The sequence below is a fragment of the Lonchura striata genome, chromosome Z, assembly GCF_050655825.1.
Source record: "Lonchura striata isolate lonStrDom1 chromosome Z, ASM5065582v1, whole genome shotgun sequence".
Taxonomy (NCBI): Eukaryota; Metazoa; Chordata; class Aves; order Passeriformes; family Estrildidae; genus Lonchura; species Lonchura striata.
Genome location: NC_140740.1, coordinates 72,598,830 through 72,611,739, shown reverse-complemented (window position 1 = coordinate 72,611,739; position 12,910 = coordinate 72,598,830). Strand labels below are relative to the sequence as shown.

The 12,910-nt window shown below is 37.1% G+C and overlaps 1 protein-coding gene across 5 annotated transcripts in view; it reads right to left on the bottom strand.

Moving 5' to 3' along the window:
• TNPO1 (transportin 1) overlaps nucleotides 1–12,910 on the bottom strand; it is a 71,580-nt gene that overhangs the window by 27,024 nt on the left and 31,646 nt on the right. For all 5 annotated transcript variants that reach the window (XM_021531770.4, XM_085567598.1, XM_085567599.1 and 2 more), the window contains 3 exons: nucleotides 5,493–5,642; nucleotides 2,022–2,128; nucleotides 785–918 (listed from right to left, as the gene is read on the bottom strand). In XM_021531770.4, coding sequence (XP_021387445.1) covers nucleotides 785–918; nucleotides 2,022–2,128; nucleotides 5,493–5,642 — 391 coding nt within the window. The remainder of the gene's footprint in view (nucleotides 1–784; nucleotides 919–2,021; nucleotides 2,129–5,492; nucleotides 5,643–12,910) is intronic.

The following is a 12,910-nucleotide window of genomic DNA, read 5'->3' as shown; positions in this document are numbered from 1 at the left end:
GTGAGTCCCAACTCTCTTGGCCTTTCCTGATATGGCTCTTTGCTGGAGTCTTTCCAGTATATCCATGTCTCTCTTACACTGAACAGTCCAGAACTGGACATGGTACTTCAGGTGTGATCTCACCTGGAAGATGAAGGGAAGGATCACCTCCCTTAAACCAGCTGGCAATACTCAAGCCCAGGATACCATTAGCCTTCTTTGTGGCAGGGGCACTCTGTTCGCTCAGTTCAGGGTAAAAGCTACAGTTCTTTGTAATGAATATTAGCAGCGACAATTTAATTCTAGAATTTTCCTTTTATATGGCTACTTTGGAGAGATTAACATAGTTTTACAGTGACAGGTACAATGAATCAATTTAATTTGATTCTGCTGGAATTTCAGTTAAATGCAGAATTTTTTCTTCTGTCAGAACTCAGAAACTTTTGTCAGCAAAAGAATTTTTACTCTTCCATTGCTGAAGCCATTACAAAAGTAATGTAAAATTGTTATTTCTAATCATAATAATAAGTTCTAAGCACAGCACTGAACTTTTGTAATAATATGCAAAAACTTAAAAGAAGCTATTTGATTTTCAGAGTTATAGACGGATTGTATGAAGAGGTGAGATTTTTGTATTAACTATGAAAAAAACAGGAAAATTACTGATGCATGGAATCTCTGTGGGTCTCTGCAGGATTATTTAAAAAAACTAATCAGGCTTTAAACAGATCTACAAAATAGTAGCCTTGCTGCTAATGTAAATAGAATTTTAGCAGGTAACTGTAAGTACAACTCATAAACCTACCGTATTTTTGGACTGCTGTGCTTGAAGAACTGTAAGAACTTAGGTATCATGATATTGAGTGGCCGGTCCAACACATCACTATCTAAAATTTCAGCGGAATCTTCACATATCTTCTGAAGAGCACCAAATGCACCCTGTTTAAAAATGAATGAACAAGTAAGCATTTTCTTTCACATTCTGAAGAAAACAAAATTTAAGACTTCATATAGAATGGGTAATGCCAGCACAACACAGTAAATGTAGCTAGTTAATAGTGTAAATGCAGCTAACTAATTAACTAACTAAATAAATTGAAATAGTCTAAAAGGCATTTTAGTTAAACCAGCATCTGAGCATCTGTCAGCTCTCAAGGTGGGAGAGTCAGCAATGACTAAATGATAATTTTAGTTTGATTTGATGCTCATCTATCTAAATATATTTCAAAGAACAATTAAAAGCTAATTTTTATTTGAGAAGTAAGTAGAATGAGCAGAGGTATCCAAACTAATTGCACATATAATTGTATTTCTTTTAATAATTCACTATGGGACAAAACAAAGATGATGGTCAATGTGAGTTTCATTTTCAAATGTGGGGTTTTTTTCCCAAGAAGAAGAAGAAGCACAAAACCCTACACAACAACATGGTATCTTGGAACATTAGTCATCTCTGAGGTTCACTTTATACATGTTTCACACTTCCATGGAGATGTTAGCAAGTACTTCAAATCGTGTGATCACAATCTTCTATTTTTTTACATCAGACATAGCTTTTTATTTTTTCTGTTAGTTTATAACTGTTATTTACTTATTTCCCTTCATACAGACTAAACAAAACAGTTCATTTCACTTTGATATAGGAATCGATCATTCTTCCAGGTTAAGTTACAAGAAGAATGAACACTACTTTTATATAAAACAAAATTCAACATCAGCTTAATAATGCTAATGGTGCCTAAAAGAGTAGGCATCACACAGCAGTAATTTCAGGACACTTCTGAACTGAGATAAGCTGATTATCCATCTGGAATCTTATTCTTCTTTTATGCAAAGAAAATCAGTTTGCTTGAATGAACAGTAAGAACATGGATCACAGGTAGAAGAAAAAGAATCAAATTTGAGCCACCATTCTGCAAGGAGAACAAATGGGTATGTATAAATACAGACATACACACAATACATATACATAGTGCCTCTGAAGAGAGAAAGAAATAATGAAATTCAGATGATTCTCTTCTACTTTCTATAAATCTCCTTACCTCACAGGTATTGTAATCTTCAGAATCCAACAGGCTGCAAAGCTTTGGCAAGAGTTCAGGCCAATTCTGTAACTCCCCTTTTGAGGCAATGGTCGTTATCAGAATGCCTGAAAGAAACAGAAGAATGGAGAAAATGAGATCTCACATGCTTTCACTTCTTTCATACACATTTTTTGTACTTTTCTCAAATATCTAAAGAGCTCAGAAAGTTATGGTTTTGTTAAGAACTGGCATGCATAAAAAGAGGAAGTACATTTAATTACAAATGTTATTTTAAGGGCTTTGAACAGCAAAGGTGCGTTTCTCCTTCCAGCTGCCATGAAGGGCTCCAGTATTAGAAATCAAGCACCAAGTAACTTCAGTTAAGGAAATTATAAATTACAAAATTTATATATATGTACAATTTATAATTAATAACACAGCAGGGCAGTTTTGGCTCTAAATTTACCAAACACTGTACAAATCTGGACTTTTAATAAATACAGAGTATCCATCCAAAGTCACATCTTTTTTGACTATGATACGAAAGCATGAATGTGGGAATCTGTCATTCAATAAACTTACAACCTAGTGATAAATTACATATTCACAGCTTTACTGTGTTTACACAAAACAATAAGGACATATTCTAAGACCAAGATATCTACTAAGAGGTTAAACACTATGGTAGGTCATCCAGTTAGGAGCTGTGAGAGCCAGCAAACAGACAGGTCAGAATCACTAATTCTGTTTCCAGCACATAAAGAAATCCTGGGAAAAACTAATTAGGTGACAGGGATAGAGAAAGCTACTTATAAAATAGGACTGAATTTGTATGAGTCCATTTTGCCTCAATGCAAAATGTAACAACTAGCACAATCCTTTATGCTACTGGCAGTTACTTCTAATAAGTAGAAACACAGAAGAACTCAACACTACTACGACTAGTAATCTCCCAAGCAAAAAGTGATGGAAAAAGTTTCCCAAGCTTTTTCCATGAGCTACACACAATATATAATTTTAATTTGGAATAAAATGCTAAAATTCTTGTTAAATACAGAAGAATAAAGTACAACATTACAGAGCAAAGGACATCCTGGACAGGACACACAGAAACTAGTAAATATTTTGCATTATTCCTTTGATGCAATGTGCTGGATCTTTTAAGGTCCTAGAACTGGTTTCAGAGATTGAAGTGGTCTGGCATGCAATTCAGACCATACGTGTCATTACAAACTTTCTGTACAGATGGTGCTTTGCCTCTGTAACTTCTGAAGCTGATTTCTGAACTCTTTAACTTTTAAAAGCTAAACTTCATAACAAAATTCCCCCTTAAAGGGCAATCGTTAGCTTTCAATTTTCTCCTGCAGTGAATCTCTCCAGTTCCTCCACTGCTTTCAAATACTGAAACTATTTTCCCTCCTTGTTTTCAATCAGGAGCTATATTAAGGTCGTGACTAGACTAGAGTCCCTAGAAAGTTTTAAGAACAGTTGCAGACACTTTCTTAAGAGACGTATTTATATGCTGGTATATTTGTGGGTCCTCAACAAAGGCAGCTTGAATCTACATTTCAAAATTTGCACATGGGGTTTTAAAATCTATACCACTGGTTAACAGCACTGAGAAGATACACTGTGCTACTCATTTGGAGATTAGAATAAAGATAAGCTAAGTAAGGATAAAACAATGTGCAGTTATCATTTGGTCTCAAGTTATGTGCTCATTCTCCTCAGCAAGGTGACTTCTGAAGATGCGATTAACCAGCTTGTCTCCATCTGGGCCAAAAAGTACCTTCTGTCTGATTAGCACTACATATTAGAGACCACAAAGAAGAGTGAATACTGCATTAAATCTTCTCTGATGCCATTTTGATGTTCTTGCTCTCAGAATTCCTGAGATATTATTTGCAACTGACTCATTAAATTGATAGTGCTTGAACTGCAAAAACATGTACTCATCAGAAACAGCAGCTCTAATCTCCACCTGCCAACTCATGCTAAGAAGGCAGTCCAGGTAGGTAGTACCTACTAGTACCAATAATCCAGTGGGTACTGGACCAAGGTCAGACAGCTACAAAGATCCAGCAATTCAAACACAAAGGTGCCAAACACATGCAAAACAGTAACACTTAATGCAAGCATGTAGTTCATCAGCTGCTACTCATCTTCAGAGCTCATATATGTCTAATAATCCCGGCAGAGATCACTTGAAGCTGAACAGTAATTAAGCTACTAATCCACAAGCATCTCCTATCAGGAAAATTTAAAGAGTAACTGCTTGAAAACTAACAACCCCTAACTCCCTCAAAAAAATACTCCACAGACCAACACCAAACAACCCTAAGATAGTGAACCAAATGGAGCTGGAATACATTCCTTAGCTAATTGCATTGTACTCCACTGAAAACTCTTATAAACAAAGAAGTAAGTATGACTTCTACAACCTGAAATTCAAAGAGTACCTGCCGCTGAAAGACTTATTTCTACTCTCATTAGGAACATCAGTCATTAATAGAATTCATAGTAAAGCAGCTTCACAATTGGCAAGACAGCAGGAAATTACTCAAAGAAATGAGTAATTTTCTCTAGTCTTTAGTCTATAACCTGAATGCCTGGAGAAGGAATCCTATAGAAAAAGCAAATTATTCTAAATAGTAACTGGTAGATTATTTTATAAAAGGAGACATCTGAAAGAATCTGAACTTCTTTCTGAACTGACACCCATACCCATTTTCAGAACTCAAATCCATGTTACATTTTACTCATCTTTGAGCAGACCAGGAAAATTACTACAACATTGGAGGAAATCATATTATCAAAGAATGGACAGAAAAGCAACTTTATCTTGAACTAAGTAAAAAAATACAAATATACGTATTTTATGAAAGCTGTATATCAAGACAAAGTATTTACGAAATCAAAAATTTATGTAACACATAAAACTTCTCACGGGAACTAGATCATCTTTAAGGTCTCTTCTGAAAGCATTTCAAGATTTTATAATACTATGAAGTTCTGTATACCACACTTACCTATTGTTTTCTGACAGAAGCTCTTTACATGAATGCCTTATGTATGGTATGATGATGTGCACATGTGTATGTATAGAGGGTGGGATGTAGAAAATCAGCTAACAGAAGCATTTCATTGATACAATCAGAGCACTGCAATAGTTTTTAAATCAGGCCTTTATCGTGTTCCTTTATTTAGGTATATAAGCTGGCAGCAAGCTCAATTTAGGAAGATTCAGATCTTACATTTCAAGAAAGATGAACTGAATTGCTACATCACTTCTAAGATAACAGGAATCTGAAGTATGACATCTCTATATCCACAATAAAGAAAAATTTCATTGAAGCATGGTGAGCTTGCAACAGTTATAAGAAACAAAAAATTTCACTAATTTAGTAACTCTTTATGTCCCTAATACAGCTTTCACCCATATCAGAAACATCTTCAGTATGCAGAGGGCAGCATTAAGAACAAACTTACCTACAGTAGCTCTAATTAAAGGGGAGGAATCACCAATGTTGTTCAGACATTCACTTTTAATGAAGTCAGTTACCCCATTTGGAAAGTTATGAAAATGTGCTTTTACATTATTCTTCAAGATAAGACCACTCAAGGAACGTGTTGGCTCATCTGCAACAGAAAGTGATAACAGTCAATCTTCAATCAGCTCACAGAAAAAGTCAGATTTCCAGAACAATGCCACAAGATCAAAGCTTATATACAGATATTAATCTTAATTTCCTTATGTCTCTTTCCAGCTACACCCATCAATTCACCTAGGAAAACTTTTCAGGTTCAGAGTACACAAATTAATTACCAAGCATGTAAAGTTCAACATGGGTAGTGCCAGATTCTGCAGCTGAGGATGGAGCAAACAGTTGAGGATGTGCAGATAGACTGGGAAATCAGATGCTGGAAAGCAGTACCACAGAAAGGGTCTCGAGGGTCCTGGCTGATGGCAAGTTGAACGTGGTCAGCAGTGCCCTGGCAGCCAGGAGGGCCAGCCGTGTCCTGGGGACATCAGGCACAGCACTGTTGTCCCAGTCTGCTCTGCACTGGGGCAGCCTCACCTCGAGTGCTGGGGGCAGTTCTGGGTGCCACAACAGCCTAATGTAAGGCTAGAGAGTGTCCAAAGGAGGGCCATGAGGATGGTGAAAGGCCTTGAGGGGAAGCTGTATGAGGAGCAGCTGAGGTCACCTGGTCTGTTCAGCCTGGAGGACACTGAGGGGAGACCTCATTGCAGTCTACATCTTCTTCTTGTGAGGGGAAGAGGATGGAGAGGCACTGATCTCTTTTCTGTGGTGACCAGTGACAGGACCCAAAGGAATGGCCTGAATTTGTGTCAGGGGAGGTTTAGGTTGGATATTAGGGAAAGGTTCCTCAACCAGAGGGTGGCTGAGCACTGGTAGGGGCTCTCCAGGGAAGCTCTAACAGCACCAAGCCTGACAGAACTGAAGAAGCGTTTGGACAATGCTCTTGGGCACATGGTGTGATTCTTGAGGTGTCCTGTGCAGGGCCAGGACTTGGTGATCCTTGTTGGTCCCTTCCAACTCAACATATTGTGTGATTCCGTGATACATTGTTTCTGTTTATCCAAAGTTAGAATATTGGACTATAAACTTTACATTTTAAGAGAAATTTTTTAATAGACATATAAGCAAGGAATAGATCTGAAGTCATATGATACAAGAAACTCTGCTAAAGATGTTTGTCAGGCAAAGACATTCAGACAGTCTGATTATATTGACAGGCTTGCTGCAATACTGTTACTGTAAGGAACTGGTGACAAACCCAGCTTCACCACAGTAGGATATAGAAATGATGTAGGGAATGTGCAGTAAAATCTCTACCCCTACTCCCACATGAATATAATGTTCAATTTTTCTATGAAGTAAGGACTTCAATCCCTTTTAAAATGCAAAATGCTGATCTATTAAATTAGTAATTAGAGGAAGCAGGAAAAAAATCCTTAGCAATGTTAACAGGAACGTGTTACATAGTATGAGCTAAAAAATAAATGCAACCAGAACTGACCTGAATTGAGTAAGAATTTAAGTTCAAGTAACAGTATGAGTTCTGTTCACTGAGCTTTCTCTAAGTTACTGGGACAAGTTGAGTAACGGAAAAAGAATGGTCTAGATTTTTCATTTATAGTGGAGTAGATTCGTGTTTTGTTCTTAACAAAGGGAATGAGTAACTTGGTATTACATCTGACATATGCTGAAAGTGAAAGATCTGAACCCTTTCTATATAGAAAGGGTTAGTTTACAGTATAAACAAATTTAAATTTAGTTTAGAGCAACTGTAGTAGCACTAGAAGCTAATTTTAATCAGCATTTTAGTCACTTGTTGAATTTTTCTAAGAAGCCCTGATTTTGGCAAAATAAGGAATTCCTTTGTGCCATGAAGTAGTCTACACATGGGTTTATTCCAGTCCTTCAAAACTATTATTACCTAACAGAAATAAGCAAAATAAGAGATACAACTATCAAATATAAAGTAATTTCAAACTAAAGATACTGCATGACAAAACCAAGACTCTCACAACACTGCAATGTCTCACTGACAGATGACTGACAGATATTGGACACTTTATATCAGAAGAGAAACAGAGCTTTTCAGAAGATAGGGGATTGTTCAGCTGATCAGAAATTAAAATTAATTTTATTCAACTGATTTTGAGTATTAAAACCAGAGTGCCTTCACAGTCTTTTTAATTTTGTCTTTTATGTACATATTTCAGTTCTAAAGAACCATTAGTTAGAATGCCCTAGAATACAAAGGTATTTATATAGAAACAAACATATCCTTTAGAATTCAGTAACTTTATAAATGAGGAAGCCATCCAATGAATACATATTTAAGGCAATTCTATAACTTTCCCTATGCTAAATACCAACATTAAAAAATAAAACTCGTTTCACTTGCACAGAACTACATTTGCCAGCACCTCTTCTGGGAGAAGGAGGGGAAAAGAGGGTTTGTTATTTTAAATAAAAAAACTAAAGACTGTATGCGGGGACAAACTTTTCTCAGCTTCACAACTTAGCTGTGAGCCATCACAAGTATTACTGTAGCTACTTCCCAAGTCAAATCAAGTAATTTTGAGATAGTCTCTAAATCAAAAGTAAAATCTTCACATCAATTCTTGCACCAATAATGTTGAACTCTGACTGCTTTACATAACTGTCATCCATTGGTAGATACACACACCTTTAAGAAATTCAGTCATTCATACATTATTATGATGATTTAAAATTGTGCCTGGGGAGAAAATAAGCCAAAGGAGTCCTTTAATTTACATGTTTTAAAACTTCTGCAAACCACAAAAACCCATTTATCTTTAACAGCCACAGACACCAAATACAACAGTTACTATAATTCTTTAACATCTAGCACTATCTTCTTGGCATGAATGAAATCAGTGACAACCAAAGCCTGATCATAATATAGTAGATTAGTCACTATTAGGATAAACTTTAGAATGAAAATATTAAACACTGCATTATGGAAAAACATTAATCCATTAGAATGCTTGGCTGCATCTATAAAAGGGACAAAGCAACAGCCTCAGTTTAACCACGCAGAGATACACACATTATTAAGTTACTTCTGTCAAAACCAGACAGATTAATGAACCAGTTTAGATAAAAACGAAGATCACATGCAGGTGAAACTTCAGGACCATTTTTTTTCTTCACAAATTATTCTGTGGTATGCAGCAGTATGAAATATCTTTAATCCATTCTTTTAGGCAAGAGAACCGAAAAACTATTCTTCATAGAAAGTGATTATCCTACATATCTGCAACAAAGATTCCATGGGATTCATAACGAAAGTGGTATCTCTGACAAATGAAAAATAACTAACAAAATGAGAAAAAGAAGAATTTTTTTTAAAAAGCAAAATCAATTATCAACGGTTTCAGAGGTGACAAGCAGAAATCACAAAGGACTTTGTGCTAAACACCAACCACCTGAGACAGAGAAGTGGCCCAGAATGTGATATCCAAGCATTAAAATAAACAAACATATAACACTGCATCTTAAGGTGTTTATTTAAGAAAAAATTTCATATGTAACTGGACAAGGTTATTTATGGATGTTCAACAACTTAATAGCTACACTGTCAGAAGATAGTAATATAGGTCTGGATGGAATTCTTGCGGTAACACCAAAATTACAGGCAGATAGCTTAGGAGCTCACTAAGACACCCCTCAGTCTCCATAGATTTTGTGATTAGTTCTGTCAGCCATATGCTTCTCCCATCAAAAAAGCTCACAGTCTTGTCTCCTTTTGTCTCAGTCAACTTGGAAGTACAGAATTGACAAGAACATATAGTACAAGAAAAAGAAGGCATGTGAAGCAGACCTCTGGTATTTGGTATCATCTTTGGTGTCAATTCAGTTCATCAGTTGAAGATTCCCCTCTCACACTACCTCATTTTAAAATAAAACTGCATAACAATTATAATTCATTTCTCAGTAAATTTTCAGTTCTGTTTTAAGAGTTTGATACTAGTTCCAAATTTTAGTAATAGACAGAACAAATGGATGCATAGCCATATTACACAGATTATTTTAGGGCTACTGCAGTGCTTTTAAGAACCAAAGTGTGTCCTCAAACAGTCACATTTCCTCTACTGAGGGTTTGTATGACAAACATTGTGTATGTGGAAGCAAAAAGCTTTTTGTAGCCTACCTGCAAGCCCAGGTAAGCATATGCTTCACCATGCCCGTTAGAATCATAGAATTACTTGAATTGGAAGGTACCTTAAAAAGGTTATCTTATCCAACATCCTCACCATGGGCAAGAACATCTTCAGTTAAATCAGGCAGCTCAGAGTCCCATCCAATCTTACTTGGAATGTTTAAAGGGATGAGGCACTCACTACTTTCTAGGCAACCTGTTCCAGTGTTCTACCACCTGCACTGTAAAAAACTTCTTCTGTACATCTAATCTAAACCAACCTTCTTTCTTAAAATCATTACAGCTTGTCCAATCACAATAAGCCTGGCTAAGAAGTTTGTTCCTGTCTTTCCTATAGGCCCTCTTTCAGATATTGAAAAGCTGCAATAAGATCTCCTGAAATCCTTATTTTTTCCATGCTGAATCACACCAGCTCTCTCAACCTTTACTTACTGTAAAGGTCTCAGCTACCTGATGGTCTTTGTGGTCCTCCTTTAGACCTGTTCCATGTCTTTCCCATGCTGTGCCCTTACTTCCACTGTCTGTGCATTTCCTTCCTGCCCTTTAGTTTGATAAGCAGGTCAACATAACTTGCTAGGATTGCTAAAAGAACTGAGTGACTGGGATGAGAACATTTGTCCATTCACAAGCTCTGATATAATGATTTATGAACATGGCTATTATTTTGCTGTGATATCTTGTGATATTGGCTACATTAGATGTGAGGGTGAGACTTTCTAAGGCAGAACTGCCTGTCTATCAATCTTCATCTTAAAGCTGTAAAGTCTTTTTCAGAAATAAGCAGTAATTCTGTGTTTTAACTAACAATATGGGTTTACTATGTAAATATACAAAATGTGTATTGACAGTGACTAGTGTCACTGTTGCACATGAAAATTTCTGATGTAGTAATAAGACTGACTGTTAAAAGAGATAAAACCAAAAAAATAAGAATCCCACCAGAACTGTGTAATATGGGAAGCAGAAAATGAACAATTTCTTTTGTCCTAGTATATAAGAATACAGCACAAAAACAGCTTCACAAGCTTCCTAGCAGAAAAAAATACTGTTTTGGTTTTTTTTTCGATACTCGACTATGCCTTAAGTGTAACACTTTTGACTTAAATTAATATGGTTACCATCACATCAGGAGTGGAGTGATGGCATTTCAAAACATTCAGTGTATGTCAACACATAAATGACCTTGAAATGTAGTGACTAGACTGAAGTTAATCAGTGCTCTCCATTGACTTATGTGAGTCATGGAAAATTTAGCTCAATTCCCTAAGCTTAGGAATGTCTGTAAGAGACCAAAACAAAGCTGCAAATTTTCTGCTGATACTGAGTTTTGCATATTTTTGAATAATAAATTATGCCTCTTAAAATGATGGTGTAAATAAAATTGAGCTGTGGACAATATGGGAGAAGTATTGAACTGCTCACCAAAAATAAACTTGTTGGTTAATACATTTGTGTCTATGTGGCAAAGTTTTGGTAGCAGAGTGGGACCCACAGAGGTGACTTCTCTGAGAAGCTTCAAGAAGTGTTCCCCACGTTCAATGGAACAAGTGTCAAATGGCTCCAAGATGGATCTGGCTGCTGGCCAAGGCTGAGCACATCAGTGATGGTGGGAAAACAGCAGAGGAGGAGGTGCCCACCTCTTTAGTCTCAAGACAGGACTTGACAAAATGGCATGAATCTGAGACAGGCCAGGTTTAGGCTGGATATCAGGAAAAGGATTTTCACCCATAGCGTGGTTGAGCACTGGAAGAGGCTTTCCAGGGAAGTGGTCACAGCACCAAGCCTAACAAAGTTGAAGAAGCATTTAGATAACAGTTTCAGGCACACAGTGTGATTCTTGGGGTGTCCTGTGCAGGGCTAGCTAGACACAATGATCCTGATAGGTCCACTCCAGTCCAGCATATTCTGTGATTCTCTGATTTAAGAAAGGGAAAAAATTACTATGTAAGATTACAGTTAGAGTCGAGAGAAGTAAGAGAATATGTAAGAGAAACAGCCCTGTGGACATTAAGGTAAGGCAGAGAAGAAGGAGAGGCAGGAGATGCAGCACATGGAGGTTCATGGTGGAGGAGATAGCCACCTACAGCCAATGCAGGATCCCACACTAGAGTAGATGGATGCCTGAAGGAGGCTGTGATCCTATGAGAAGCCTACAATGGAGCAGTCTGCTCCTGAAGGACAGCACTCCATGAAAGGGAGCACTGGAGCAGTATGGCAAGAACTGCAACCTGTTGAAAGGACTCACGATGCTTGTGGCAAATTTTCTTCTGTGGGAGGGAACCTCTCACTGTGTCATGGTTTTGACACTGACACAATGTTAGCGCCCCTATGAAAATGTGATTTTTTAATTGAGTGTTGTGAAATGTGATTAGGAAACAGAGTAGAGTAGGCTTAAGCTTAATAATAAAGGAAAAACTTTATTAAACTACTATACTAAACTACTATAAAAGGAAAAAGAAAGAAAAATACACACTAACTCTAAAATGAAAACTTTCTAAAACATTCTTCCTCCCTCCCCCAATTTTAACAAACTACAGTGAGACACAACTTGGACTCTTAATCAGGTTCTTACCCTTCAGATAATCAATATTTAGTCTATTAAGGGAGAGAGGAGTCTTTCCTGTGTCATAGACCCCCCCAAGAAACACAGCTGCTATTTCTTGTGTTTCCATGTTACACATGGAACTGCCAGGAGAAAGTTTGCTATAGTAACACTTTCTTTTCTATGCTCATGCACAGTGCTTTTACCACCAATGCATGATGGACAGACTGCTTTTAGGATTTTTCCATTCAAGGATGCTCTGCCAAGAGGGGAAAAAACAAGAGTTCAGTTTTCCATTTTTTGGGACCACAGTCGCCTCCATTTTCTTCCTCCCCTGGGGCTGAGGGTTTCAGGAATAGAGATCTTCTTTTCTGAAGACAGAGGGCACTACCACAAACTTCCTTAGCTTTTTTCTGTTCCCTCCACTCCTGTCTTTTCTCAGTTGCTGAAGCAGGTCTCTTGGCTCACTGGCATCTTCCTAAAATACAGCCTCTCTTGGAAGAGAAAATTGGTTCAGTCTATGGCTAACAAGAAAGTTTAGCCAAAAGCCACTTCATCATCTTCCCCCCCAGTTTTCTTTCCTTAACATCTCAGGTCTCGGGCTGTTTCTCTCCCTCTCTTTTAAACTGAAGAGGAGTAAAATTTC